The sequence below is a fragment of the Mixophyes fleayi genome, chromosome 7, assembly GCF_038048845.1.
Source record: "Mixophyes fleayi isolate aMixFle1 chromosome 7, aMixFle1.hap1, whole genome shotgun sequence".
In the NCBI taxonomy this organism is placed as follows: domain Eukaryota; kingdom Metazoa; phylum Chordata; class Amphibia; order Anura; family Limnodynastidae; genus Mixophyes; species Mixophyes fleayi.
In genome coordinates, this window is record NC_134408.1 from 7018990 (window position 1) to 7045409 (window position 26420).

Genomic DNA, 26420 nt, shown 5'->3' on the forward strand with positions numbered 1-26420 from the left:
GCATGCACTGAGAGTTTGAGCTAAGGTCATAATCAGTGACTAAGTGACTTCTCCCTACAGCTGCTCATCACAGAAGGGTTTCTGCACTTTGAGAAGAAGAAAACAAAGTGAGTTAATGAAAATAAATGTAACAGGTGCCTCTTTGTTTTACAGGTATTTCATTCTCCCTTAACCTGTCCAACACTTGTGTCTTTTTATACTATTTCTTTCTGCAGTTATTTGTCTTATGTGAAATAGTATATATTGCATTTACAGGTGGTTACATTACATGTATTACAGGGTGTGTTTTCATATGTATATATTCTCTAGTGTCCCATAGTTATTATATAATGTAAGTAAGGCAGAAGATACCGAAATACAATATATACGTTTTACTGGAACAATGCTTCACTTTTGCATAAATGTTTGAATGGGATTCTTAATGTTACATCCATGTTCTGCAGTTTGGCTTTCATCATACAGACAAGAAAAATAGCCATAAATGTTTTCAGGATTGGTAACAGGAAAAGACTATATTCAGTATAACTTACTTTCCAGGTGCCATCTACCTACTTTCATACCTGTCTGTTCTCCGCTTACAGACCATGGATTCAGGCATTACAATGAAAGCCCCAGTCTGCCTGATTAACAACACCCCCGAAGGAAAGTTAGAAACGAACCCTGAAGCAATAGACATCCTCTCCAAGATCAAGCAGCCGGTGGTGGTGGTGGCAATAGTCGGCTTGTATCGGACGGGGAAGTCCTACTTGATGAACAAGCTGGCTGGAGAACAGAGAGGTCAGTGGACTGATGGATGTACAGGAAGTTATCTGAAGGACTTATAGTGCATTGTGTCTGTGATTTTCTATATATACAGCAGTACATGAAAGAGACACTTCTCACCAGTGTAGCGTCTTGCATCAATGTGTGTGTAAAAATATATTCACAGAAACTAAAGTAAGAAACAATTAATATTCACAATTAGATATCCGATATTGGTGCGATCTTAAATCTATTGAAAATGTAGAGTTACTATTTTCGAGTTCTGCTTTTGCTTCAATATTTCAAACTGTATTTGTAATTTCCATTTGTAGAATTTAAAGTCTGTGAACAGAGCTGACCCTGTAACAGATATATATATATACTTTTTTATTGGTGGAGGTGGGGGGTAAACCTGGTATGTCACTCTACCACTTCTCCTACTGCCTTCATTGTAACACTATCATATTCCAGTCACTTAGATTGTATATAAACAGACAGGAGGCACAAGGGAAGGATCTTGAAGAGGGACAGAGGAAGAGAGGTGAGGAGACCAAGCATGGAGAGAAGGTTAGGTAGATGGCTGGTAGGCTTTGAGGAACAGATGAGTTTTAAGTGCTTATTTCAAGGTGCACAAATTAGGGGACAGTCGGATGGAGCTTGGGAGGTTGTTCTAGTGGAGGGAGGTGGCCCGGGAGAAGTCTTGGATTCTTGAGTGGAATGAGGTCAAAAGATTGGAGGAGAGACGACGGTCGTTAGGCGATCGCAGGGAACTGGATGGAGTGTCAATGGAGAGGTTGTTGGAGATGAGTGTGTGTATATATATATATATATATAAGTGGGGTGTATATGGGGGTACGTCATACCGCCTCTTCTCCTTCTGCCTTTGCAACACTATCACATTCCAATCACTTACATTTTCCATTTTTCCATTTCTAATTGTCAATACCAACACTTCTAAATTTTCACTTATACCACTAGGTAGAACTGTGAAAATTCATGCCCATATAACGAAAGAAGTGTATCTTTGGCAAAATATTTTTTTAAATGTAGCTCATAGCTACTGCTGATATCTTTGTAACTCCAAATGGGGGATTCGATGTGCACATAAAAGGTCAGGAGATTAAGGGCGTAATATATTGTGCTCCGATTTCTGCAACTCGCCGAGTTTGGCAGCTAAATTGAAAACGGCAATGTCTTTAAGGGCAATTTTCACAAACAACAACATGTGGTGGTTTAAAATTTTAGAGTACACTGGCTCCATCTTTAGTTCCACTAAGGACTTTCTATGCTTAATATTTACAGGATTTAACCTGGGCTACAATGTCCAAGCTGAGACAAAAGGCATCTGGATGTGGTGTCGTCCACATCCCACAAAAGTGAATCACACACTTGTTCTGCTGGACACCGAAGGTCTGGGAGATGTGGAAAAGGTGAGGTCGATATTGAAAACGTCCATCGTCGTCGTCATTGTTTATTTGTAAGGTGCCAGAAAACTCTGCAGTATATAAACGTCTGAATTAGATAATCACACACAATACAAATACACATATAGTGACCAAGTTTAGGCCAGTTTTATGAAGGAGATGAAACAAAGGGTAGAGAAGGTCCTGCTCATGAGAGCTTACAGTCTAGTTCATGTGTAATACAGAAATATAGGAGTTTTATGAGATTTCACCTGAGCAGAAAATCTCAATCTAGTATGTGAATGTGATTTTACTGCATGGAGCTGGACTGGTCCTGGTGCTGTATGCCTAGAATGTTTATAATTGAGGTTTTTCATTTGTGATCAAGAAATGTGTCCAGTATTATGATTAGAGGACAGTTATGGATGGTGAATAGAATGGGGATTGTGGGCCTGATTCATCTTCGAACGCAACTTGCGTTTAAAATAATTGGATGTAACGTGCACGCACGTCCACCTGCATCCGAGTGCACGTGGATCTCAAGAAACGTTTCCTTTGGAATCTGGCTATAAGCATGTATACTTGCCGTTTGCAGACAGACAGAACAGAATGCAGGATACTCACATGTATATGTGCAATATAAAGTCCCAGCAGAATGCATGCAAACAAAAAGATTTCATAAAATTGTTTTACAACTTTTAATGATATAGTCATTAATAAAAATATATGCAAGAATAAAGGTTTTTTTACATGAAATACATAATCCATGATGTTAATGCATTCTGTACATAAAATGCATTATTATAGCTTCTCTTACTTGCAAACACATATTCTGGCACGCATCCATGTCAGTCATCACTATCAGTCGGCACTTACACCTGTCCTGTAGCTGGTGCAAGGGATATGGCTAAAAAACACTTACCTAAGAGATGCTCAGGGCTTGAATTGGACAAACGCACATGCGCTCAACCTTGACACCCCCTTACTGTACATTGTCTATATGCATACACCACGTCCCTCCCCTATTCCACCCTTAAAGTCGTAGGCAGTTGGGATTATCATTTACGTTCAAACACGAATTGTCCACAATTGCTTTTACTGGCATAAGGTCAGTTTCTGAGCATGTACAGAGCTACGTCACGTAAGATACGGCACACAAAGAACGACCAACGATGAATCAGGCCCAGTATAGCTATATGTATGTCTAAGTTATTATTACTATTGACATGTTTCATTGTGCCAGGTTACTCTGTAGTGCTTTACAATTGATAACAATCACATAGAACAATATGATATTTACTTTGTCAGAATTCATTGAGAAGTTTTTTTTTTTTTGTTTGTTTTTTTCTCCTACAGGGGGATATTAATAATGACATCAGGATTTTCTGCCTTGCCGTTCTCCTGAGCAGTGCCTTGGTGTATAATAGCAAAGGCACAATCGACCAGGATGCACTAAACAAATTAAAGTATCCTTTAAACAAATGTGACAATGATGGCAAATAAAATGCCTTACGCATAAAATGAGAAGTGAATGGTTTCAGATAGACATGACTGATACGAAGATGCTGAACACCTTTGTACAACCACAGCTGGTTAGGTAGGACCACTTCTTACCCATTACCAGATCACATCCGCTCATTGACATTCTATAGGGTAGAGGAGAGCTGTTGGCACTGAGTGTAGGCACTGTGTGGATAACTCCAGGATTAGTACAGGATTAGCAACCGATTGATTCACAAGCTTTGTCTCATTTACTTCTACTTGAGCAGCTAGCTTGACTTTGGTGCAGCAGTCTGGAGAGCTTGCTCGTGTCCTCGATGTCAGAGCTGCTTAACACCCGGATGCATTCCAGTAACATTATAAAGTGACTTTATTGGGTTGATTACAGCTTAGTCGTTCCCTGTGAATGTTCAAATGATCTGATTGGCTGTAGGGTTTAAACAGCTGTGAGGATACCAAGGTAATTTTACCTTGACGTAGGTTAAATATACCACCTAAGTAATTAGTGGGTGAAAGATGCACCTTTTTTTATTATACATGAAAACATACAGCATGCAATAACAGAAAACATGCAACTTACTATAGGGCTGCAAACTACACACTTCTATAGCTCACCGGCATCTTTGTCTCAGTGACTGCAGTGTTCAACTTCAGCTGCAGAACATAATCATCACTCCTCTACCCACATGGTATGGATTGAGTTCAATGTCCTCCCGCTTTTTGTGGGTATCCACACCGACATGATCCTGGACCAGTCGAACAGATGTAGTGAATTCTCGCCAGTCGTGTCCTGCAGTACCTCTCCTTGTGTCTGTGTCTCATTTTAATTCCTCTTGTGTTCTTAGGGATACCAGGGATACCTGTTATCTTCCCACAGCTCTCTTGAACATACCTCCATCTTTGGAATGTGCCGGATTAAGATAAAATTCCCCTGCTTCCTGAAAACAAAGGTTAATTCTCTGTGTGTAGATTCAACATGGCAGTATCTAATTATAATTACTGCATCACAAGAAACTAATAATAAAGATAATGTTGTAGTTATGAACCCACATGGCATCATTTAAGAACATTTAATAGACAAAAAAATATATGCATACATGGTTGACACACTATAATCCAAGCATTGTTAGGCTCACTTTGGATGAGAGGGGGATTCACCAGGATAAGCATCTGCTTTCAAATCCTGACACCTCAATCCAATCACAACTGCCCTGTGAACCCTTCAATTATCTGATTGGTAGCAGATAGATGTAGCCCTGTGAATGCTTGAATGTTCCATAAACATTTCAGAGTTTCCACATTAGTTATGTATCCTAACTTACGTCTGCTAGATTTGTGGGGGAACTGACAGAACTAATCAAGGTGAAATCCAAGGACAATGATGACGAGGAGGCAGAGCTTTCTGTGCATTTCCCCATCTTCATCTGGGCGGTGAGGGACTTTACTTTGGGACTAGTGATTGACGGAAAAGAGGTCACAGAAGATGATTATCTAGAGAATGCTCTAAAGTTGAAAACCCGTAAGTGTTGTTAAATGTACCTCTAGCATTTCTTATGGAGTCATCTGTACTTTAGGAGTTTGAAAGAAAGATTTTATAAAGTAGAACTCTTAACACATGTGGGGAGGATACTTAAAAGAAACTAATGAACGCAAGCGTATAAAGGTGGGAGAAGAACCCAACATTGATATGAAAATAAAATTATAATTATAAATATTTTATTTTTATGTATGCTTCCTTTTATTAAAGCTGAAAAGACAATAAAGAATGAGGAGTTTAATAAGCCCAGGAAATACCTCCGCATGTATTTCGGAAGCCGGAAATGCTTTGTGTTTGATTTGCCATCGGCTGACAAAGAAGTTCTACAGAAGATGGAGGAAGTACCTGAGAAAGACCTTAAGCCTGATTTTGTGGCTCAGTCAAAAAAGTTCTGTGACTATATATTCGATAAAGCTGAAGTGAAGCGTGTTATTGGAATACCCAAAGTCACTGGTGACAGTGAGTTGATTTAATTGTCACACACTGAATTTTGTCTGTTTCTTGATGAATGATCAAATTGTCTAACTTTCACCTAATTCACTATCATTTTTTGCTGGCTGAGGTGGGTGAAATCCCTGTGGTTCAATTTGCGGGGTGAATTGTGATATTATCCTAATAGTTTGATTTTTGGAAAGCCATTTTACAAATGTTCCAATAATTTTCAAAAAGAAATTTAGAATATGCTCATAAAATATTGTTTATAATGTACATTTACTTAATGTTTTGTATGTAACACTTATTTTTTTTCATATTGTTTGTTTTACAAAGGTTCAAATTTGAAAGACAATTTTAAGTAGAAAATACATTTTATAAATCAGTTTTTAACTTTTTAATTTTGACCGACAGAAACTGATATCAGTGTTGCATTTAAATTGTCTGTCTAAGTCTTTAAACATATATTAATATATTGTTTTTCTCACATTAAGAGTTCGCTAAGTTAGCCGAAACATACACTGTAGCCATAAGCTCCACCAATGTTGCCTGCATGGAAGATGTGGTGCTTTCTGTGTCTGAGACAGAAAACAAGGCAGCTGTTCAGGAAGCAATACAGTACTATGAGAACAAAATGATGGAAAATGCTGTGTTCCCCACCGAGACACTTGACCAGATTTTAAATCTGAGTAGACAATGTGAGAATGAAGCTCTTGAGATGTTCATGAAAAAATCCTTCAAGGATGAAGATCAGAAGTTCCAGAACCAATTTATAGTGAGTCTCAGGTCCAAACATAAAACTAATACTGCACCATGAAATAGGATAAATAAGTTAAAATTAACTGGAAGTGTTGATAGCTGATTAGTAACAGAAATGGCTTCTCTCAAGACATGGAATGTTGTGTTACAGAATAAGGTTCAACAATTACAGATTATATTTATGTATCAAGAGTTTAACAAAGAGGCATATTAGGTTCAGATCCAGTAATAATCATAATTAGTGCAGAAGGAGCATGGTCAAGAGTTCTAGGAGAGTATTTTAAAGCTCCAGTGGATCTGTACTGGCTTGTCTGCAAGATATTAAATACACGAGTGGCTATTGATGTGTAGTTTGCAACCATATTGCATGAATGGCCCTCTTACCCATTTGGATGTATAAAAACCTCATATCTAGTTAGGATCATTTGGAGTAGGAGACAGAAAAGTAAAACTGTTTTCATGCAGTACAGTAGAAGGAGGTATTAGGATGACAATCAAAAATTTGCAATTACGATAACCAGCCAAGCTTTGTGTGTCTCCATGCCAGATGATCCAGTGATGATTATCATAAGCAGCATTTAGCCGGAGCATGATAAAATCCAAGTTCAGAGAGCTAAAAAGTTTATTTGTTAATAAATGGCATAAAAGACAATTAAAATGACATTAATCACATGAGTAATAGTAATGACTAGATATGTGCTTTGTAGAATAAAGGCAGCAAATTGTTGTGCAAGTGATCATTGTAAGATATGATGTAACGCATGACCTCTCGCTTAACAACGACTAAACACTGATCATTTTGCCTGTAAGTCAGAGCTCAGGATCAGATGCTAGGTAAGATTCAAGATTTCAGAGATCACAATCAGATGCTGGATGAGATTCTAGAGGTCAGAAATTAGGATATTAAAAATCAGGATGAGGTGCTGGGTATTACTGTGTTGGTGAGGATTCCAGAATGCCAGACATCAGGACGAGATGTAATGAAACTAATATCTGAGTTTCTCAAACAGATATTTTTTCTGTTGCATCTCTAACACAAACGTAAATATTTTGTTGATGTTTATGCCATGAAATGCCAAAAAACTTTTAGAAAACAATGTTTATTTGCTGTATTTAGTGATAGAATTAAATTAGTACAATATGTCACAATATGCTTCGTTAAGTTAATACAAGTTTAATATACTTCTTAAGCAAAGAAACTATTTTCTGGCAAGGCCTTTGGATTTTTCAGGATACAGGGTTTTACTCAATTTGACAAACCATAAAATATACTCAATTACCTTTTTAAATATGCCCTCTTTTTATATTGTGTAGCAGAGTTACTGTAGGCTCTAATTTAGAGATGGACGCAAGTGAACTTACATCATGTAAAAATGCACTCGGATGCACTGAGTAAACATAACAAGCATTTGGAGAGGAGGATCAGGGGCATCCACATGTAAGTTCAGTACAGTAAAGGATTGTACACAAGTGAAGCTCATCACTTAAAGGTGCGTCCTAGTTAGACTTGGATGTATAGCTAGAGACTTAATATTTGTCCAGCCCTAAGAGCTAGTGTACAGATACAATATGATGGTGACGTTATCAGCACATCTCTGTAGAGTGTAATAATACAATAAATAAAGACCCTCTGACTGAGCCCACAATGACCCCCTCATTCATTCTCTCTGTGGCTCTGCTAGGATGAAGTTGCATCCATCTCTATGGGTATTACGTTTATTTCCATTTGCACTATTTCCGGAAAGAAGATTCCATTTCGATTTAGAAGTGAAGTACAATTTTACGTCATGTATATGGATTTACCTTCTACTCTGAATCAGTCCATTAGAGTGGAAACTCCCTATTTAGCCGAAACCTCTGTCTTTTTGCAATCATAAAATATGATTTGTATTCATTCTCCGAGCTGACTGCTATAATCCACTAGGTTTTGCTTTCAATTATTAATTTTGAACCATCTAGGGGCTCGTACTATATGCAAATTGCCTTTATACAAGTATACACATGGGACATGCAGGAGATCAGCCCAGTTATCTACTTGCTGTCATGACTTAATATATGTGTTAATATATATGTGGTAATACAGTTGCTGTAATTTATGTAGATGACAGATCATACTGGATATGAACTTCTAATATCCATAATATTCAGTAGGGAGTGTATTATTACTGATAATATACAACTTAGGACATCACAACTTTTTTATTTCCTTTTTTAGGATCTTATACAAAAGAAAAAGGAAGATTTCTGCAAGATGAATGAGACAAAGTCTTGGGAATGTTGTGAGAACCTTATTGAGAAGCTTTCTGCAGAGTTTGAGAAAGCTTTGTCTGAAGGAACGTACAGCGTTCTTGGTGGACACAAAAAGTTCAAGCAAGACTTGAAGACAATAAAAGAAACATACAAAAAGGAACCAGGAAAAGGTTTACAGGTATGTGGGTGTGGTTTACTATGTAACTAATTAGATTCCACATAGTTTTATGATTGCAGACTCCATATTATTGGTTCGGGGATGGGCCTAGGAGTGCTCTGAGCCCTCCATTTGAGCTGTGCTCCATATAACGGCCACTGAACAGAACTTAATGCAGCTCGAACAAGACCTTAAAGTGATCATTGCGTCCTACGACTAGAGTAGGGCAGAGTGCTTTGACCGATACATTTGGCCGCTTTACAGTGATTTGCCATGGTGACTTCATTTAAGAATTTCCTAAAGACCTCAATATAAATATCAGCAACTGCAATTATAGAATATATAGTATAGCATATACAGTATAATGTAAAAAAAACAATCCAAAGGCATCAGCAAATGTCACATGTCTAAAGCCCTGTGAAAGAAGTTTACAGTCCTTTGGATTGTTCTAGGGGCAAAATACTGCCAATGCCATGCTTGTGTGCACTTAGTACATAGCTGTAGGTACAGTACTGCAGCATTAGCTGATTTTGATTTTCTTAGTCTCCTATGTTTCCATAACAAAGTAATGTAATATCTGTGCTCACTATTTAAGTCTAGTTTTTCCAGTCCTCTTGGTAAGTATAATGTCCTACACGTGCATGTGTCCTTCCGTCCTTATTAAAATACGCCGTCAGGTAAGTGACTGTGTATTTACAGAGGCCGTTTAGGAAATAATTCCTTTCCAGGGTCTTGACGGCTTCTGGGTGCTGCTGTGGACTTGCTATATAACTTTTCTCTATGCATGGAGGATGTTCTTGATTGTTTCCCAATGAGGAGCATGTTTAGTGTTTTTAACCAACGAGTTTCACCACTGTTTGTCTGCTTCAGTGATAAATGTTGTATCAGGCTGAGTGTGGACCCAACACCTTATGTACTCCCTATCTCTTTCATATTCAACAGGAGGTGGAACAGTGTCCATTCCAATGTTTACCATTAACATATTTTATGGAACGTTAACATAGGGAGAACATACAAACTCCACACAGATAGGGCCCTGTTAGGAACTGATTTACATTTTAATCCACTGATAAAGCACTGGTGTTACATAAAGAGTTCTACACATCCAGCAGAACGGATTATGTAAGTAACGCCAAAGATCTAATTTAATAATCAGATCTGCACATGTATAGATCTTGCTAAGTAATTGCAGTGCCTTATTTAACATTCAGGCATTTCTTAAGGTGTAAGTAAGAAATGTTGCATAGGGTGGTGATTATGCACAAAGCATACCTAGCTACCTACGTTTTTGAAATTAGTTAAGAATGGTGTCTCATCAGGCCCTTAACGGACTTTAACGAGTCTGGGGGGATATTCCTTAAACCTCACCTTTGTGATGAAAAGATCTTCAACAATACACAGCTCAAGCAGAGGGACAGTGACAGTTGGTTACCCGGGCGTATGCTACATTGTATTTTACATTATATCCTCTAAATCTTTTACTTTCTGTAGGCGGAGGCAGTACTGAAGGATTACCTTATGTCCAAAAAATCCATTGAAACCAACATTCTGAAAGGTGATGAAGCTCTGACAGAGAAAGAGAAGGAAATTGAAGGTGAACGATTACTTGTTACATGTTCCTGTTACGTGTCCTGTTGCCTCACATTGAATTCAATTGTATTCTTTTTCTCTCAACTATTATTGTGAGACTTTTTTGTGGAATTTTTTTTATTGGTGCTATAGAATACATTCTGTTATCTGTTATTCAGGTAGCAGAACGGGTTCCTGTCTGCACTCCTAATGCAGTGACCGGGCTGTAACTAGTAGCCAAAGATAGGCCAGGAACAAATGAACAGGGCTCCTGGTCATGTGATCACAGTGATTGGCTATTGCAATAATTATCTTGAAAGTTTGTTAGTAAACCATTATATTCTGTCTTCATGGTTAGTTTTATGTATAGTTAGCTTATATTTTAATATCTAGTGTGTAGTTATATAGTTGGAATAGTTGTTAGATTTCTGTTCATTAAGTTAAAAATAAAATAAAAAAATGGATTTTATATTAGTTTGCTAGTGACTATTGTTTCCCTTTATTAGTCAGTAATTTAGATAATTTTATTGGTAGTTATTTTTGTTTAAAAATATCATTAGGAAGTTTATTTTAGATTGAGTAAGTTTGTACATTGCAATAGTTTTTTTTTATACATTTTATTTTTATAACAATGCTTAGAAGGCTTAGTAGGAACTACTTAGTCTTCAGGCAGATGAACATGCAGTCCCTGTTAGTTGTGACCAGGAGAGGGATATGTCGGGGGGCAGAGGGCATGTGCCACATGAAGAACATGTGATTAAAAAGCATAATTACATGTGCAGGTTGAGTCAACATATCTGAAGATGAGTCCAACTCAAAAACAATAGTTTTTATGCAAGGCGTATGTTAGGCAAACAAGTGTGTAGATTTCTGAAAAATGATAGCGCAGACTTACGGCATGACAGTGTTGGTAGTAAATGCTAAAGTGACATAACCCAATTTGTACACAACACAATAATGTAATGAAATATACACAAGAGAGAATATCTTGACATCACATATAATTGCATCAGCCCTCATGCACCCAAAAGAGAGAGTCCTCCTAAGAGGCATATCTGGGGATATGTACACACATCATTACCCTTATTGTACTGGCTTTTTCTTGCCCGTCTTTGCCCTTATCATTCCTCTTATTCATGCGCAAGACTTCTCAAGTCTATGTCTAGATAAGGATGCATTTTGGTGCCAATGAGCAGTACAGAAATGTGTATGTTAAGCAAAAAAAAGTGTGTGTGCGTAGCTCACTTATAAATATATCAAAAGGTAGATAATTAACAATTTTTATCATACAAGGAGATGTAGTCAGTTTGGACCTGAGGAATAAAATGGTAGAGTGGGAAATTATTCCAGGACACTATAGACTTTTTATGTAGTTTATTCTTTAATTTATCATTTACATTTTCTATCAGAGGAAAAAGCAACAAAAAAAATTGAAGAGATAAAAAGTCAAATGACCCAACTGAAAGAATCTCAGAGAAAACAGAAAGAAGACGATCAGGTCAAAACTATGACGCAGAACATGAATCAGTTGATGGAGAAAATGGATGAAGAGAGAAGGTTCATGAAGTCTCAACTAGAGAGAATCATTGATGAGAAGAACAGGGTAAGTAATTTAATTCAATAAACTTCTCCCTTGGTGGCTTGCAGTAGTACACAGAGCCAAGTATAGAATTCTAGATCCTCCAACATTAAACCCTTCTGAATGATGTATGTTCTACTCCCAAACTGACTATGGTTTGCAGTTTCCTGGGCTGAATTAATTGTTAAGGGTGTTGTAAAACATTAACCAATTCATCTGTGGTAACTGTAGTGATGGATTTAACATTAGGCACAGTAGGCTCCTACATGCATGGTGTAAGTTTAAAATATATTTTCTTTCATCAGATAGAAAGATCAGCTGAGGGAAATAGAAAAATCTAGTTTGAATGAAACTGATGTGGGGGTGAATTGAATAGAACAATTTCATTTTTAAATCTGGCCTTGATTAACTGCAATAATAAGTATTTTGTCCCTGGCAGTAGGGGTCATGTAGGAGGGCGTGTACATTAGCATGAAAAACATTATCAGTACATGTTTTGGATAACAGAGAAGGTTATTAGCATTATACAGTAGGTACACATGTGTTTGATGCAGAGGATGATGTCAATCGGTGTGCCAATCACACCTCCTATAGCAAGCCACACTTACTACACATATATGTGTGTGATTAGAACCAATGGTGTGCATTCTAGAACATTCACCATACACATCATGCACCAATTAGCATTATCTGCAGCCTGAGGTAAGAACTGAAATGTCGTCCTCATTCCTAATATATATTATCATTATAGGTGTCCTCAGTTCATTAAGGTCCAGTGGCCTATAGCTTTGACACTGTAGAGGAGATGTGGCCCGCAGATTGAAAACAGGGGTGATGAAGAGTGTACAATTGAAAATTCTAGCACTGTAGGGCTGACATTCGTTTAATAGTAGTAGGTGGCTCCGATGGTTGCATTATGATCATCATGCAGACAAATGGAAATTAATTGAATAGAGGAAGATTCCGTTAAGTCCTCTAGAGTGATTACCAGTACAAGGGAATCCATAATTGGATGAATGGTGTCATCTCTAGAGTGACCACTAACATGGATTACTCTGGTGCTTCTGGTATATGAACATACTAAAAGCAGGTAGGTGTATTACTGTAATAAGTACAGCTCTGATACCCTCTTACTCCTATGATAAATTTAAGACATTTAAGAAAACAATGAGTATAAACCAGCATTCTACAAAAATTAAAAGTAAGGACTTAATTTAATGTTTATGTAGGGTGGATTTTGTGACATTTTCACTGTTGCCATCATGCGTAATTCCCAGAGTATCCACAAATAGGCCCAAACGGTTTTAGGAGTGGGCGTACGTCAGTCAAACAATTAGGCGTACATGCGGAAAGAGACGCAGTACAGGCCCACATTTTTGTGGCTTTTAAATGACCATCTATGGACCATGACAACATTTATTTTTTTTTCTGGAACACATCACATTATTGCTACATTTAATTATCTGTCTTTTCTCATATATGTCATCACTCTTGGCGTGTGCTCAGGAACTGCAAACATACAGTAATCAGGGATCTCAGCAGCAAGCCAACATGTATCAGGCACAGATTGAAGACTTAAAGAAGAAGAAAGATGAATTGAAAGATGAAATGAATGACTCCAACTCTTATTTGCCTGTCATCGAGACATTCAAGAAGGTTACTTGCGCTATTGCACCCTCATTAATAGAAATGGCTGGAGATATCATTAAAAAAATAGCAACTCGAAAATGGAAAGAATACCAACAATAAAAACAGTATAAAGTACTTAGATTGTCTGCTTTTCTTCCAAGCTTTATTTTTACAATTATTATATAATAAATGATAGGAAATAGGTGCACAAAAGAAGGAATGGGAGGGGATTTGGAGAATCACAAATAACTAAATTGTGTATTTAACTTCCCAGACAGTAATAGTATTACTGGGTGAAGATGTTAAGGTCAGTCTTAATTGTGTGAAGCATACAGGTTATTTCCCATTAACCTTGCTATGCTAATCTTTGTTTAGTGGTAAAGAGATGAAATGTATTCTAGACCTCGTGCTGGAGGTTTATGTTGCTCAACAGGCTGCAAAGTTGTTGCATGTGAAAATAAACCTTTTTTTTCTAGTTATATTTACTAGCCAGTTTGTAGCTATGTCATCTTTATGTGGAGACCAATTTTTGTTTTAGAGTTGGGCCAATCCTAAATACTATTTTTGGATTTTTATGGATTTTGGCATGTGTATCATCACTGCATCATTACTTTTGTCATTTTAATTTTTTTAGGAGACTTTCCCTGTTATTTTTTTCTAAAATGCTGCATTTACCTTCTCATCACTGTATAAACTGTGTTCTTAAAGTTTCTCTTTGTTCCATGAAGATTTCTTTCCGGAAGTAATTCTTTTGTAGACTAATAAATTATCCTAGGGGAAAATTATCCAGCCATTTCTGGTACGGTTTGCTTGAGGCTAAGATAAAGCTATTAGAATTAACAGGCTTTACGTAGGTATGTGTATCTATCTTGTTGTTAACAATAGTAATTTCTAATGAGAGAAAGATAGCTTGCTCCTTGCTGAGTGAGGTGGTAAATTGTAGTTTTCTATTATTCCTATCCATTACAAGGATGAATTGATTAAGAGTTTTTTTGCTGCTTTTCCACAGAAAGATTATATCATTGATGTATCTTCACCAAGTTTACAACCCTATTTGACCAAATGAAATGCTTCTCCCACCAGCTCATTAAAAGGTTTGCGTAATTTGGCACAAACTTGGTCCCCATGGCAGTGCCTTGTACTTGCAGATGATGGGTGTTCTCGAACCAAAAATGGTTGTGTTAAAATGAATTCAATGCACTTCTTGTTCAAGAAAATATTGTGCAAGCTTACTTCCTACAATTTATTATATAATCATACAAGTGAACTCACTGGTTGTGTTAGATGCATTCACCATTGGCTTGGGGCTGCACTCCTATTTCTATTCACCTTACTTACCTGTGAGCGCTACCCTACTACTTTTCATATTCACTTTTACAGTTATTGTCAAAAAAATTAAAGAATAAAAAAAAATGTAATCTGCTTATAATTGTGCTGCTTTAAGGTGACAAACAAATGGTAAAATTATTTCGATCTTATCTGTATGTGAGCTGGCAAATACAGCCAACCTTCATGAAGTGAGTTAGAAAAGATACTAGTCTGAGCTTTTACACCCCCTTCCTTTCTATTCTCTAGGATTTGCAGCTGAGCTTCTTTTTTTAAAACTTCATAAAAACTATGCTGCGGCACTTCTAAATATAAACCATTTGACTTTAGACTTGTGAATATGTTAAAAATATTGAGTGGACATTTCTATCAACATTCAGTATTAAAACGAATATATTCCAATTATGTTCTGGGTCACAGATCTTTCAGAGGATATATTCCTATATGGTAGGGTTATCACTATATGTTAGGACTACAAATATATTTATCTTGTCACTTTTCACAGGACAGTTAAAACAGTAGCTGTTCTAGCACTTCTTAGCTTGTTGCTTGGACTACAGTGAGTCTGTGAATGAACAAATTGAGATCTGACTGCTATGCATGGACCTTGTAGAGATGCAGTGAGCCTGCAAGTACAGTGCTTCCTAATCAAAAGAACTGATAGAAAAAACAGTAACTTAACTTTTATTTCTAAAATATAGAAATTACTTTTAATAGAAGTTTCCTTTAAAATGTTTAGACGCGTATAAGAGGATATATTTTACACCCCGGCATATTAAGAACACTGTTTAACAAAATAAATGTCATTAACTATAAAATACCTGTCAGTAATTATAAGTTCTAAAGTAGTCTGTGTTTTCTTTATTTAGCATTAAACTATTGCATCTTTCCAGTTTAACAATTCAATAAAGCTTTTGTGTTAAAGACAACACTGCAAAATTATATGTTTGTATGTTTTTTATAAATTTTTGTTTCTTAAGTAACCAAAGTTAATAAAGCTATATATTAATTCTGTAATCATTTGTCAAAAAATGGTATTAACAGTAGTAACTCAGTTGTTTCCTGGTGTAATGCTATAAAGTTAAATGCTTCTACAGTTAGTATTGCCACTCTTAGTATACACCACTTATACCAGTATAGTCCACTTATACCAGTATACTCCACTTATACCAGTATAGTATTCCTCATGGCAGAGTATATTGTGGCCCTATTTTTAGATATGGCCAGGTTAGACAAGAAGGTGACCCAAACACAGGCAGATCACGGCGTTGGCTGATTGAGTTATCTGCCATGACCTATTAAAATCCACTTGATCCCGACTAGATCAATGCTCTTTGTGTTTTGTATGATCAGCAATTACTAAATAAATACACTGTAGTAATATACAAGTCTGGGAAAGAAATAGTTAATTACTGGGTCATTTCTAATAGATGTGAGATGAAAATTCCTAGGAGTAATTATTGATGATTATATTGTAAGGGATGCATTGGCAATTACTCCTCTCAGTCAATGGGGGATACTTAAAAAGTAGCGGTTTTGAATGAGGCTTTAAAATCCACCTTATATTAGATGTGGTTTTAAAGAACAAACCGCGTTACTTATTAACCGGCACTTTGTATATGAAATCACATCATATGTGTGGCAGTTTAAAAAGTCCCAAATGTATGCAAACCGCTGGTTTTCGCACAAAACCTCAAGCAGAAATCATTTTTGTTTGTAACATGCTTTATTAATGTGTGGAATTCAATTACCTCTCAACATTTGGGATTGTGGTCTCAGATCATCTATAAATAGCTTGGTACTTCCTCATTATCCTTGATAGGTTCCAAAGGACATTGGGGATAAGAGAGGAGATTTAGAGCAAGAGCTGGGTAATAGTTGTTGTTTAGCAGTTTATGAGCATTCTCTTGTGCTCACTTCGAAATGCGTCAGGGAGAGACTATTGTAAGGATGAATATGGGTGAAATAGAGCTAGTGATTACTATAAGGACGGATACTGGAAGAATACAAAGAACTTCCACAGAACGCGTAATCCCAGCTCTTAGTGTGATTTGAATTGAGCTGTGGGAACATTAAATCAAAGCACTTATGGTGGCCACCATATGGTGTGTGATTACCTAATCTCTAATATACATTCATATTGTGACTGCATTCATCATAAGGTATAATTTGTATATATTGATTGTGGGCAAGAGAGTTTCATTATGGGACTCAAATCACAATCTGGTGTTATAGGAACTCACTATTTAATCAGGATAATTTGTAAAAGTTCCTCAATACACTTCATTAAGCATCTAAAGGTTTGTTCGCCCTTTGTTATTTCTACACAAGTGCATCAATTAATCCATTCCATGTATCTGCCTACATGTTTCTATATTTTTACATATATTCTGATTTAAACTCTTTATTATTATTAATTTTTATTTATAGGGCACCACAAAGTATCCGTAGCGCCGTACAAGGACAAACAATGGCACAGTACAAGGTGAAACAGCACAGTACAAGTAACAGTAAGCACTATAACTCTGGGGGCTCAAGCACAGCATGAAAGAGAGGGAGGGAGGGGAAAAGTGAGTATAGGCAGGTAACTATGGCCCAAGAGGGTGGGCACGGATGACAGGTTGAGAGTCACTGAGGGGAGCGGAGAGAAGCGAGAGGAGACAGAGGGCAGAGGGACTGAGAGGAGGTGAGCTGAGTAGCTGGAGAGCGCAGTTAAAGTGATGAAAACAGAAGGTAGGAGAGCCCTGCTCAAAGGATCGAACAATCTAAAGGGAGGGGAAGACAGACAGACACATGGATGAAACGGAGAGAGACGGGAGAAACGGAGTCGAGAAAGGGGGAGAAGGGAAGAAGGGATGAGAAAGAGAGGTAGCCGACCGATGGGAGTTTAAGCATGAGACTGGAAGGCTTTGTGATATATTTTTATGACGTCAATGCCAAGCATGATTAAAGATAGAATTGTATTAAATTGTTAACCTGATTCTTTGTATTTATAAATTCTGCCACAAGATTTGTCTGTGTTATCCGTGTGTGAGTCTTAAGGTAGAAAGGGCTGTAGGAGAGGAAATGATAGAGGATGTGCAGAAAGGTGATGACAATGGACGGATGCTTAACACAATGTGTGGTCACAAAACTTGTTTTTCCAATGATGGCTATCTATGTTTTGTGCCAAGATATCTCTATTTTCTGTATTCCACTTGTTTCTACTAAATGACTGGCAAACAACAGATAAGCTCGCTAGTTCTGTCCACTTTCACTTTCTGTTTCATGAACTAGTAACGGCTTCTTTTCTAAACCCAGAACGATCACTTGAGCATTTTCACGGCATCCAAGGGAGTCACCTCATCTGCATCTCTTAGTTGTGTAATCTAGCAGAACGATACAAGTGGTTTTAGAATCTTTCTTTTCGATTTTCTTATAGTTTTTACATGTACAAAACATCTGCTCCTAGCTATGTATTTGAGTTGCATGATTTAATTCAAAAGCAATAGGGAAGGTAATAATGAGGATTATCTAATACCTGTGCATACTATAATGAAAAACTGTGCTATGCTGTTTGTAAATGGAAAAATAAATTAGTATTAGGATGAAAAGGGATAAAATTTGTATAAAAAAGTATTCTAAATAGCAAGGTGTGTGAATTAGCTCTAGATCGCTGGGGCATGAAGTTCACCAATACCTAGGACAACTGAGGTGGCATTTATTAGTACTATTACCCTAACACCCAATGCCCCAAGAGTGCCCGGAAGAGCCCCAGTGATTTTCAGCATGGGCCTGATTGGTTCTAGGAGGGAAGGCATGCTTGCCCATCTTTTGAACCCCCCCCACCCCTCCAAAAGGATCTAGCTCTGTGCTGTATGGTCTGGGACTGGTTTCTACTATAACAGGGGTTCCCAAAAGAGTATGACTTTTATCCTGTGGCCAGTCCAGCCTGTCCTAGCCTGATGCTGGTTACTCTACCTTTTGTTGTCTTCCTGCTGTAGTGCTAACCTGGGCACAATGCTGAGTCTGCTTATTCGGTTTAGTAGAGGGGGCGCTATGTTATTGTATTTACTTATATTACAGTGCAACAACACAGCAGTGATCATTATCATGTTGATGATGACTGCTATATCTTTGCTCAGACGGTGATATTAATAAAAAGCATTATATAAATGATATCAACTATAAAGAGGAATTTATTTTAATTATATAATATTCTATTTTTAATTGTTAGGCCATAATTCATCCCTTCTCTATGTTGTAAGCTGCATATTCAAAAATATTAGTATATTATAAATATTGTGTCATCACATATGTGAAATACTAAACATTTGATTCCTATGATATATCTTTCTGTCTTAGCAACAAATGATTGCATAAAGGAACCAACTGTTATTATATCATAATTAAGAGTTTAATGTATCTAATGTTACAGTAATACATTGTAACTAACAGAATTAACAACAGGGGTTTAGAAGATGAGTGTGATTAATAACACAATGGAGAGATAAATAGTGATCATAGATATTGTTATAAGATATGTTTTACATGTGAGGGAGCCTATTAATTTTTACATATTTTATTTTTCTTTAATCATTTCTATTTTTGCACTTTTCAGAGCAGTAAGTTTTCTGTTTCATCAGCAGAGTATTGCATTAAGAAACATACATTGTGTTCATAAGGTCCCCCTTGCATTTAAGACCAGCAACAAAAGTTTGAATGAGATAAACAATTAGACCTGTATGTTTAACGGGAGTGTCTGTGGATGTGAGGGGACCTCCTTCTCTCTACAATGCACCATAATCATGGAGGACACCCCAAGCAGTGTAAGTATTAGTAGTTAGTATATGAGCCCTATTCAGTACTTTGAGACTAAGTGCTTCTTATTATTCTGCACAGCTGTGTTATAACACAGCTGTGCAGAATAATAAGAAGAGCAAAGATTATAGTAAAAAACATTTATTAACATGCAAATTTATTATCAAACTTGTACTAGCTTACATCTCGGCACTTATCTCCAAATATCCCAACTTGACTCCTTTCTCAAACAAGACTTTCCAATGACTTCCAAGCCTTCAAGCATTCCCTAAAACACAGCTCTTCAGGAAAGTTTATTAAATTCCTGACTTAACTTTTTAATGTTCAAAAAAAAATCTATCCAATTCCCATCCCTCTGAACTTACATTGATTCTCTTTCTATTTAATCGACCCCCAAAATGACATTGCTGGTTTTGTTACCAATTGCAAATCTTTGCGGAGTCTGCTGACACTATATACATACATGTGAATAAACAACTAATAAACCTACAGTTGAGAAAGGTCAATCAACAAACAATTTCTACATCAGGGGGAAAATGTATCAAGCTGAGAGTTTTCCGGCGGGCTTGAAAAACCAGATTCAGATTCTAGCTATCATTTATTTAGTACATTCTACAAAATGACAGCTAGAATCTGATTGGTTGCTATAGGCAACATCTACACTTTTCAAACTCGCCGGAAAACTCTCAGCTTGATACATTTACCCCCGGAATAAGTTCAGGGTGCAGAACAATAGAAAATAAATTGTGCTTTAAATTAAATATATAAACTAGTGTGTCTGAAGGCATTATGTGACAGAATATCAGCTGGGTTAGAAAAATTAGAAAACGTGGGAATCATATGAGTTAGCAGCTCTTCCCCCATCCATTCTCCTAAGGGCCAGGTGAGGATATTACAAGAGCTGTCATAGACACGCTAACACCTATGGCAATGACAATAGTGGAAACACACTTGACCATTTACATATCCAGCGACCCCAGTGGATTGAAAAAAATCTAAATTTAGACAGTGTTGGAGGACCACATGTGTACGCCCCCTGCTGGATCTTGTGGTGACGATCATCACAGCTATTACCACAGAAACCCTCATATAGCTGCTAATGATGCCTTATGCTACCTAAATCCATCAGCGTTTGATGTCTGACTGGAGCTCAGTTCATATCCGGTGAGTACTCAATCAATGTTATGGTCACCGCGAGGAAGACTCTTCAATTGACTCTCTATCAAGTGCAGGGTTTGTTCAGTATTAGCACGTAGTCCATACATGTGCGACTTTATTAGACTATCTAGAGGCCAAATTGGTGAGAGTCACTGGGGACTGTGTCCAACCATCTTCATTGTTTCACTATCCACAGTTCCTTATTCACTTAACAAAATCTTGATCAGTACTTTAAAGACAAGAATACTACCTGGGACAATGTTCAATATAACATGAGACACCCAGGGATGACATGAATTTAACCCTTATCTAGCTACTTACCTGCTATTAATTCTGGGATATTGCTGGCTCACCTAGTAAGAAATTTCATTTAAAGCTCAGTGTATTGCAGAATCTCAGTCATTAGGTGTATTTGGCTGACATCTAGCGGCCAGAACTGGAAAAACAAATACTCTAATTATCACAGTCTGCTGTTAAAATAACAGCAGACTGTGATACCCCACAACCCAGCCTACAGGTTACCAGCAGCATAAGAATAAAAACACGGTGATATACAGCGCAACAACAATGGGTGTGTGTTTAGCAGCCACCTATATAATTTGCTCCAATCCACCAGAGCAAGAAAATATATGAGAAAATAAAGTAATATATAGGAACGGTGCTCCACAACAGTTTTTATACCAGGGACTAAATTTCTCAAAATGTAAGTCCCTATGTAGGATTTTTTGATATGAGTCCGTACTAAATAAAGTTCAATTGGTGTAATATCTTCTTAATCAGGTTCTCCTTACCATAAGACACACAACATGTTCGCAGCCACATTGCTCCTAAAGAATAGTTATAATGATGGGATGTATTCCTCTATTTCAAACCTTCAAATCTGTTCACTCTGCCTTGTAGACATGAATTTTTTTTCCAAAATGCGTCTTAGTCGCAGCTGCCATTTCACAAGCTGTTGCCATGTATATTTTGTCTAATTTAATTTTAGCATGACAGATGATTAACAACGTCATCTTTGTACAATATATTCTCACTATATTTAAGGCGAAAGCCCTTAATAGTTAGTAAAGAAAAATAAATACATCTGTTAGCAAACCACCAAACAAACAGCTCTCACACTGTTTTGATAGATACCCCATAACACCCCATCAGGGGCAGAAGATGAACCCCACTCCTCAGTAGGCCTCCAATAAGAACCCCACTCCCCAGCAGGCCTCCAAGAAGAACCTCACTCCCCAGCAGGCCTCCAAGAAGAACCTCACTCCCCAACAGGTCTCCAAGAAGAACCCCACTCCCAAGCAGGTCTCCAAGATGAACCCCACACCCCAACAGGTCTCCAAGAAGAACCTCACTCCCCAACAGGTCTCCAAGAAGAACCCCACTCCCAAGCAGGCCTCCAAGATGAACCCCACACCCCAACAGGTCTCCAAGAAGAACCTCACTCCCCAACAGGTCTCCAAGAAGAACCCCACTCGCCATCAGGCCTCCAAGAAGAATGTCACTCCCCAGCAGGCCTCCAAGAAGAACCTCACTCCCCAGCAGGCCTCCAAGATGGACCCCACACCCCAACTTGTCTCCAAGAGGAGCTCCATATTCCAGGAGGCGAGGACTGGCAGGATGACCTGGCTTCTTCCATCCTGGACTTAGAGGTGGTAGAGGTGGAGCTGGGGAGGGGTACCTGTTTCCCACCAGCCAGGTAATTATTGTATATTTAGTACTACATAAACCATAAACAATATACCCATTATGCATGTAAAACTATGCGGGATATTTGTATTTAAAACTAGTCCAAGATGAGTGTATGTGAGTGTATATGTGCCCAAAAGATCATGCTATTTTGGCCATTTTTAATGAACCCACCCCATACACATATGTATAATAAAACGAAGACCTTCATTTTCTCCAGCTCATAAAAAAACGGCTCTCCCCCAAACCCATCTTTCTTTGTCTTCTCAGGACTCTGATATCTATACAATGAGTCACACCCGTAATTTACTAACTAATGTATTTAAGTGTTTGGAAGACAATGTTCTGATAATTGTGGATATGTTTTTTTCACACAAATTATATACAAAACATTTATCATTTCTGTTCCATTGACATGTGGTTTTCCTTTAAATGACCACATAAAGGCTGTTGAAAGGAAACCAGACCAAAGAAAAAAAAAAAAGGTGTTATTTTTGATAAAAAAAAATTCTTACAAAAAATGTTTCATTAACCATTTGTAAAACTATACATAGGTAGAAAGATATATCTTAGATAGATATTTACATAATATTTACCTTGACTTCTCAATAATTACCTTCAGTAAAAATTAGTCTGATGATAAAAAAGGCCAAACTAAATTACTGATCAAAAAGCCACCTTTGCAGCATTTTTTTTCAACAATACCTCTTTACATTATGCATTGTTAGAGTAAGTTATGAGTAAGACATATTCCATGACCTAGATTGTGACAATATTCATTGTATCATACATAGGTTACCAATGAAAGGCCAGACAATGGGCCAACTCCCTCTCCCCGCTGTTCTTTCCACTTTGTGTTTAGCATTAACATTTGTTTTAAAAAAAAAAAAAATTGTGTATCATTTGCCATATATAATATAAACTGCTAGGGATTTTAGAAATGAGTGTAAAATGTAAGTTTTAGAAATATGGTACATAAGAAATTTCATCAAAAAAGTTTTTGGCCTTATAGTTTGTTAGGCAATGAACAGGCAAATGTGTCCTACAAAGTAGACTATTACACAAACACATGGTTGATTGTTTAATTGATGTTGTGAGGAAACAAGTCCTAAGGAGACAGAAACATAGAGCAGAAACATACATATGTTACTTGGCTAATCGGTATATCTTGGATGAGGTTTACCTGCTCTGTGTCTCCATACAGGCGTATTTGCGTCGCCTACATAGACCAAAGCTGAAGAACTTGCTCCTAGTGTTCATACTGACATGAAACTCTGTTCATAACGCTGACCTGGACTCATCGACAAATGCGTCGGGCTCGGGATACTGCATAAAAGGTACCGTTTTCGTCAGATGCAAATTATTTTTGAGCTCTGGCGTAAATTGCGCCCAACTCTACATCAGGCCCCTAGTGTACAAACAATTAAACAATTAAATTAGAGGGGAGACTTCAAACTTTACTAGCTGAAAAAAAGGAGAGAGGAATTTGTTCATTAAGCCAAAAATGTTATGAAAAAAAGTAATAGCACAGAGTTATTACTGACTATCGCAGGCTGTCATCGCAGTGAGAGATAAGAAAGGTCACTTAATTTATAACCCAAAAGAGAATTGCACAAGGTTTAAAGTTTTTTGCAAAAAATATTTTAACATACATAATGATGTCAATAATAATGATACATCAGATGTTAATCAAATTGCTCCGGAAATACTTTAATATTTATCTGCCTGTAAGTTACTCAAATTAAGTGAAGCCTCTTCTGAGGAGCTTAATCAGGGTATCTCAGAAGAGATTAAATCCACCCTGAAAACACAGAAACCAATGAAGACGTTACGCCCAGATGGTTTCTCTATGGCTTATTACAAAAAATTCTCTCTCACATTTAGTTTGAGTCTGTAATAAAATTTTGCAAGTCATGTCCACCCTGATACGACTCGCTCAAGATTCATAGTAATTCCTAAACCAAACAAAAAGACTCTAAGAGCCACAGCAACTATAGACTTACATCCTTCTCGAAGGCGAACCTGAAATTGTTTGATAACATTTTGGCTAGTAGACTCAATACTCTATTGACTAGTTTGATTAACCCAGATCAGGTAGGATTTGTCCCCACTAGGAAGCGTCTATTAATAATAGAACTATAAACCTTATTTATCAGTTTAACAAAATTAGGTTTCCTTCAGTTTTCTTAGTGTTAGATGCATCTTGACCTTTTATGTTAAATAGAAAAGAATATGGGTTTCAAGGGAAATAGTTTCCTGGCACTCAAGCATTATATTTTAATCCTTCCTCCATGATCATAACAAATATTCTGAGGGTTAATCCATTCAAGTTCAGTGCCAGGAAGGTTTTTCCCTTATCCCTTCAATTTTCACCCTATGTACAGCCCACCATGCAGTTAGAATTAGAGACAATCAAGACATTAAAGGAATTAACATAGGTTCTCCGCAACTATCTTTATATACAAATTATGTACTATAACCCTTTCTAATGCCTAGATTTCACTCTCCAATATTTTTGGAAAGTTAAATAAATATACCACGGTATCAGGTTATACAATAAACAAGTCAAAAGTTCTAGGGCTTCAACTCCTACACCAAATACAAAAAGGATTACACCTGAATTTACATTTTTATGGCCTCCCCTAGCCATACAATATCTAGGGGGGATAAAAAAACAAAGTCTATGCCCAATTTTAACAGACAAATTACACCCAGTTATAAAGAACATTAATCAAGATTTGGTCAAGTGGAGTTTCTTTATATTTTGTGGTTTTGCGGAATAAACACAATTTTAATTAATATTTTACCCATACTGTTGCATTTGTTTCAGATGCTACCAATACATATACTACACCAAAAATGACTCCTTACAAACACTTTGCAACAAATGTTTTTGGGGAGAAAAAAAACTAGATTGACTCAAGGAAACTTAGCTAAATCGGTTCCAGGGGGTGGGTTAGGCCTCCCTACATTTCAAACCTACTTCCAAGCAGTATAGCAAAGTCATAACATATCCTGGCACTCTAAGCCAAAATATGGCTGGGTATTTAGGAGGCTTTCTTCAGAAAGATAGCTTGTGCTTTCACCCTTGGTCACCAAGGAAGTCTGAGGATGGCCTATGAAATATCCTCACTTCAGTTCACACTCTATCTCTCGGATAAAACCAACCAACAATATTTAAAAACTGACAGATTACTCTTCCCCCTTACCCCGACATGGAGAAATTTTAATCTTGAAATGTTACCAAATTTGCATAGCCTTGGACTGGTAAAGGAATTGACCTTATAATCCATCCATCACAATCAGTTAGTGATCCTATGCCCCTATGTATATATTCAATGGACAAAAGGAAACAATTTCTATTTTACCCCACACAGTTTTTACTACAGACACCGTTTCTCACAAATTGCATGAGGAGGCGCAGGAGAGCGACTTAACGAATGGTTGATCATCAGATAAAGAGATACAAAATAATCCATTGACATAGAATGGATTTAAAATATATTCTAAATGGTCTATGATGAAACTGTGATGACGTAGGATCTTTTCTCCACATTTGGTGGGAGTGTCCAATAATCATCCAACTCTGTTCTAACACATTAAACCTGATTGAACAAATTACTGAGATCCAGATTCCTTGAGATCACTTAGTGATTTTGTTGAGCAAGCTCTTGAAATATATCAGCAAATCCCTGGATTGGACCATTATACATAAATGCATTACAGGTAAACTTCAAAATGCAAAAGACTCGAGAAAATCAGTCCTTCCAGCTAGGACTGTTATACTCAGTTGTTTATGGTTTGTATCAGCAATGAAGTATTTATAAGGATTATTAAACAACACCATTCTGGCTTATCATTAAACTTAGGAAACGTTGGTTTTGGTATAATATC

At 37.1% G+C, this 26420-nt stretch overlaps 1 protein-coding gene across 1 annotated transcript; it reads left to right on the top strand.

Moving 5' to 3' along the window:
* LOC142097198 (guanylate-binding protein 1-like) lies at positions 1 to 15742 on the top strand. Its single transcript, XM_075178846.1, has 11 exons — positions 1 to 107; positions 582 to 777; positions 2044 to 2171; positions 3501 to 3610; positions 4976 to 5163; positions 5392 to 5640; positions 6108 to 6388; positions 8588 to 8800; positions 10271 to 10373; positions 11758 to 11951; positions 13434 to 15742. Exons 2-11 carry the CDS (start codon positions 585 to 587, stop codon positions 13674 to 13676), a joined length of 1902 nt encoding a protein of 633 aa, XP_075034947.1. The 5' UTR covers positions 1 to 107; positions 582 to 584; the 3' UTR covers positions 13677 to 15742.
* Positions 15743 to 26420: the final 10678 nt, after the last annotated feature.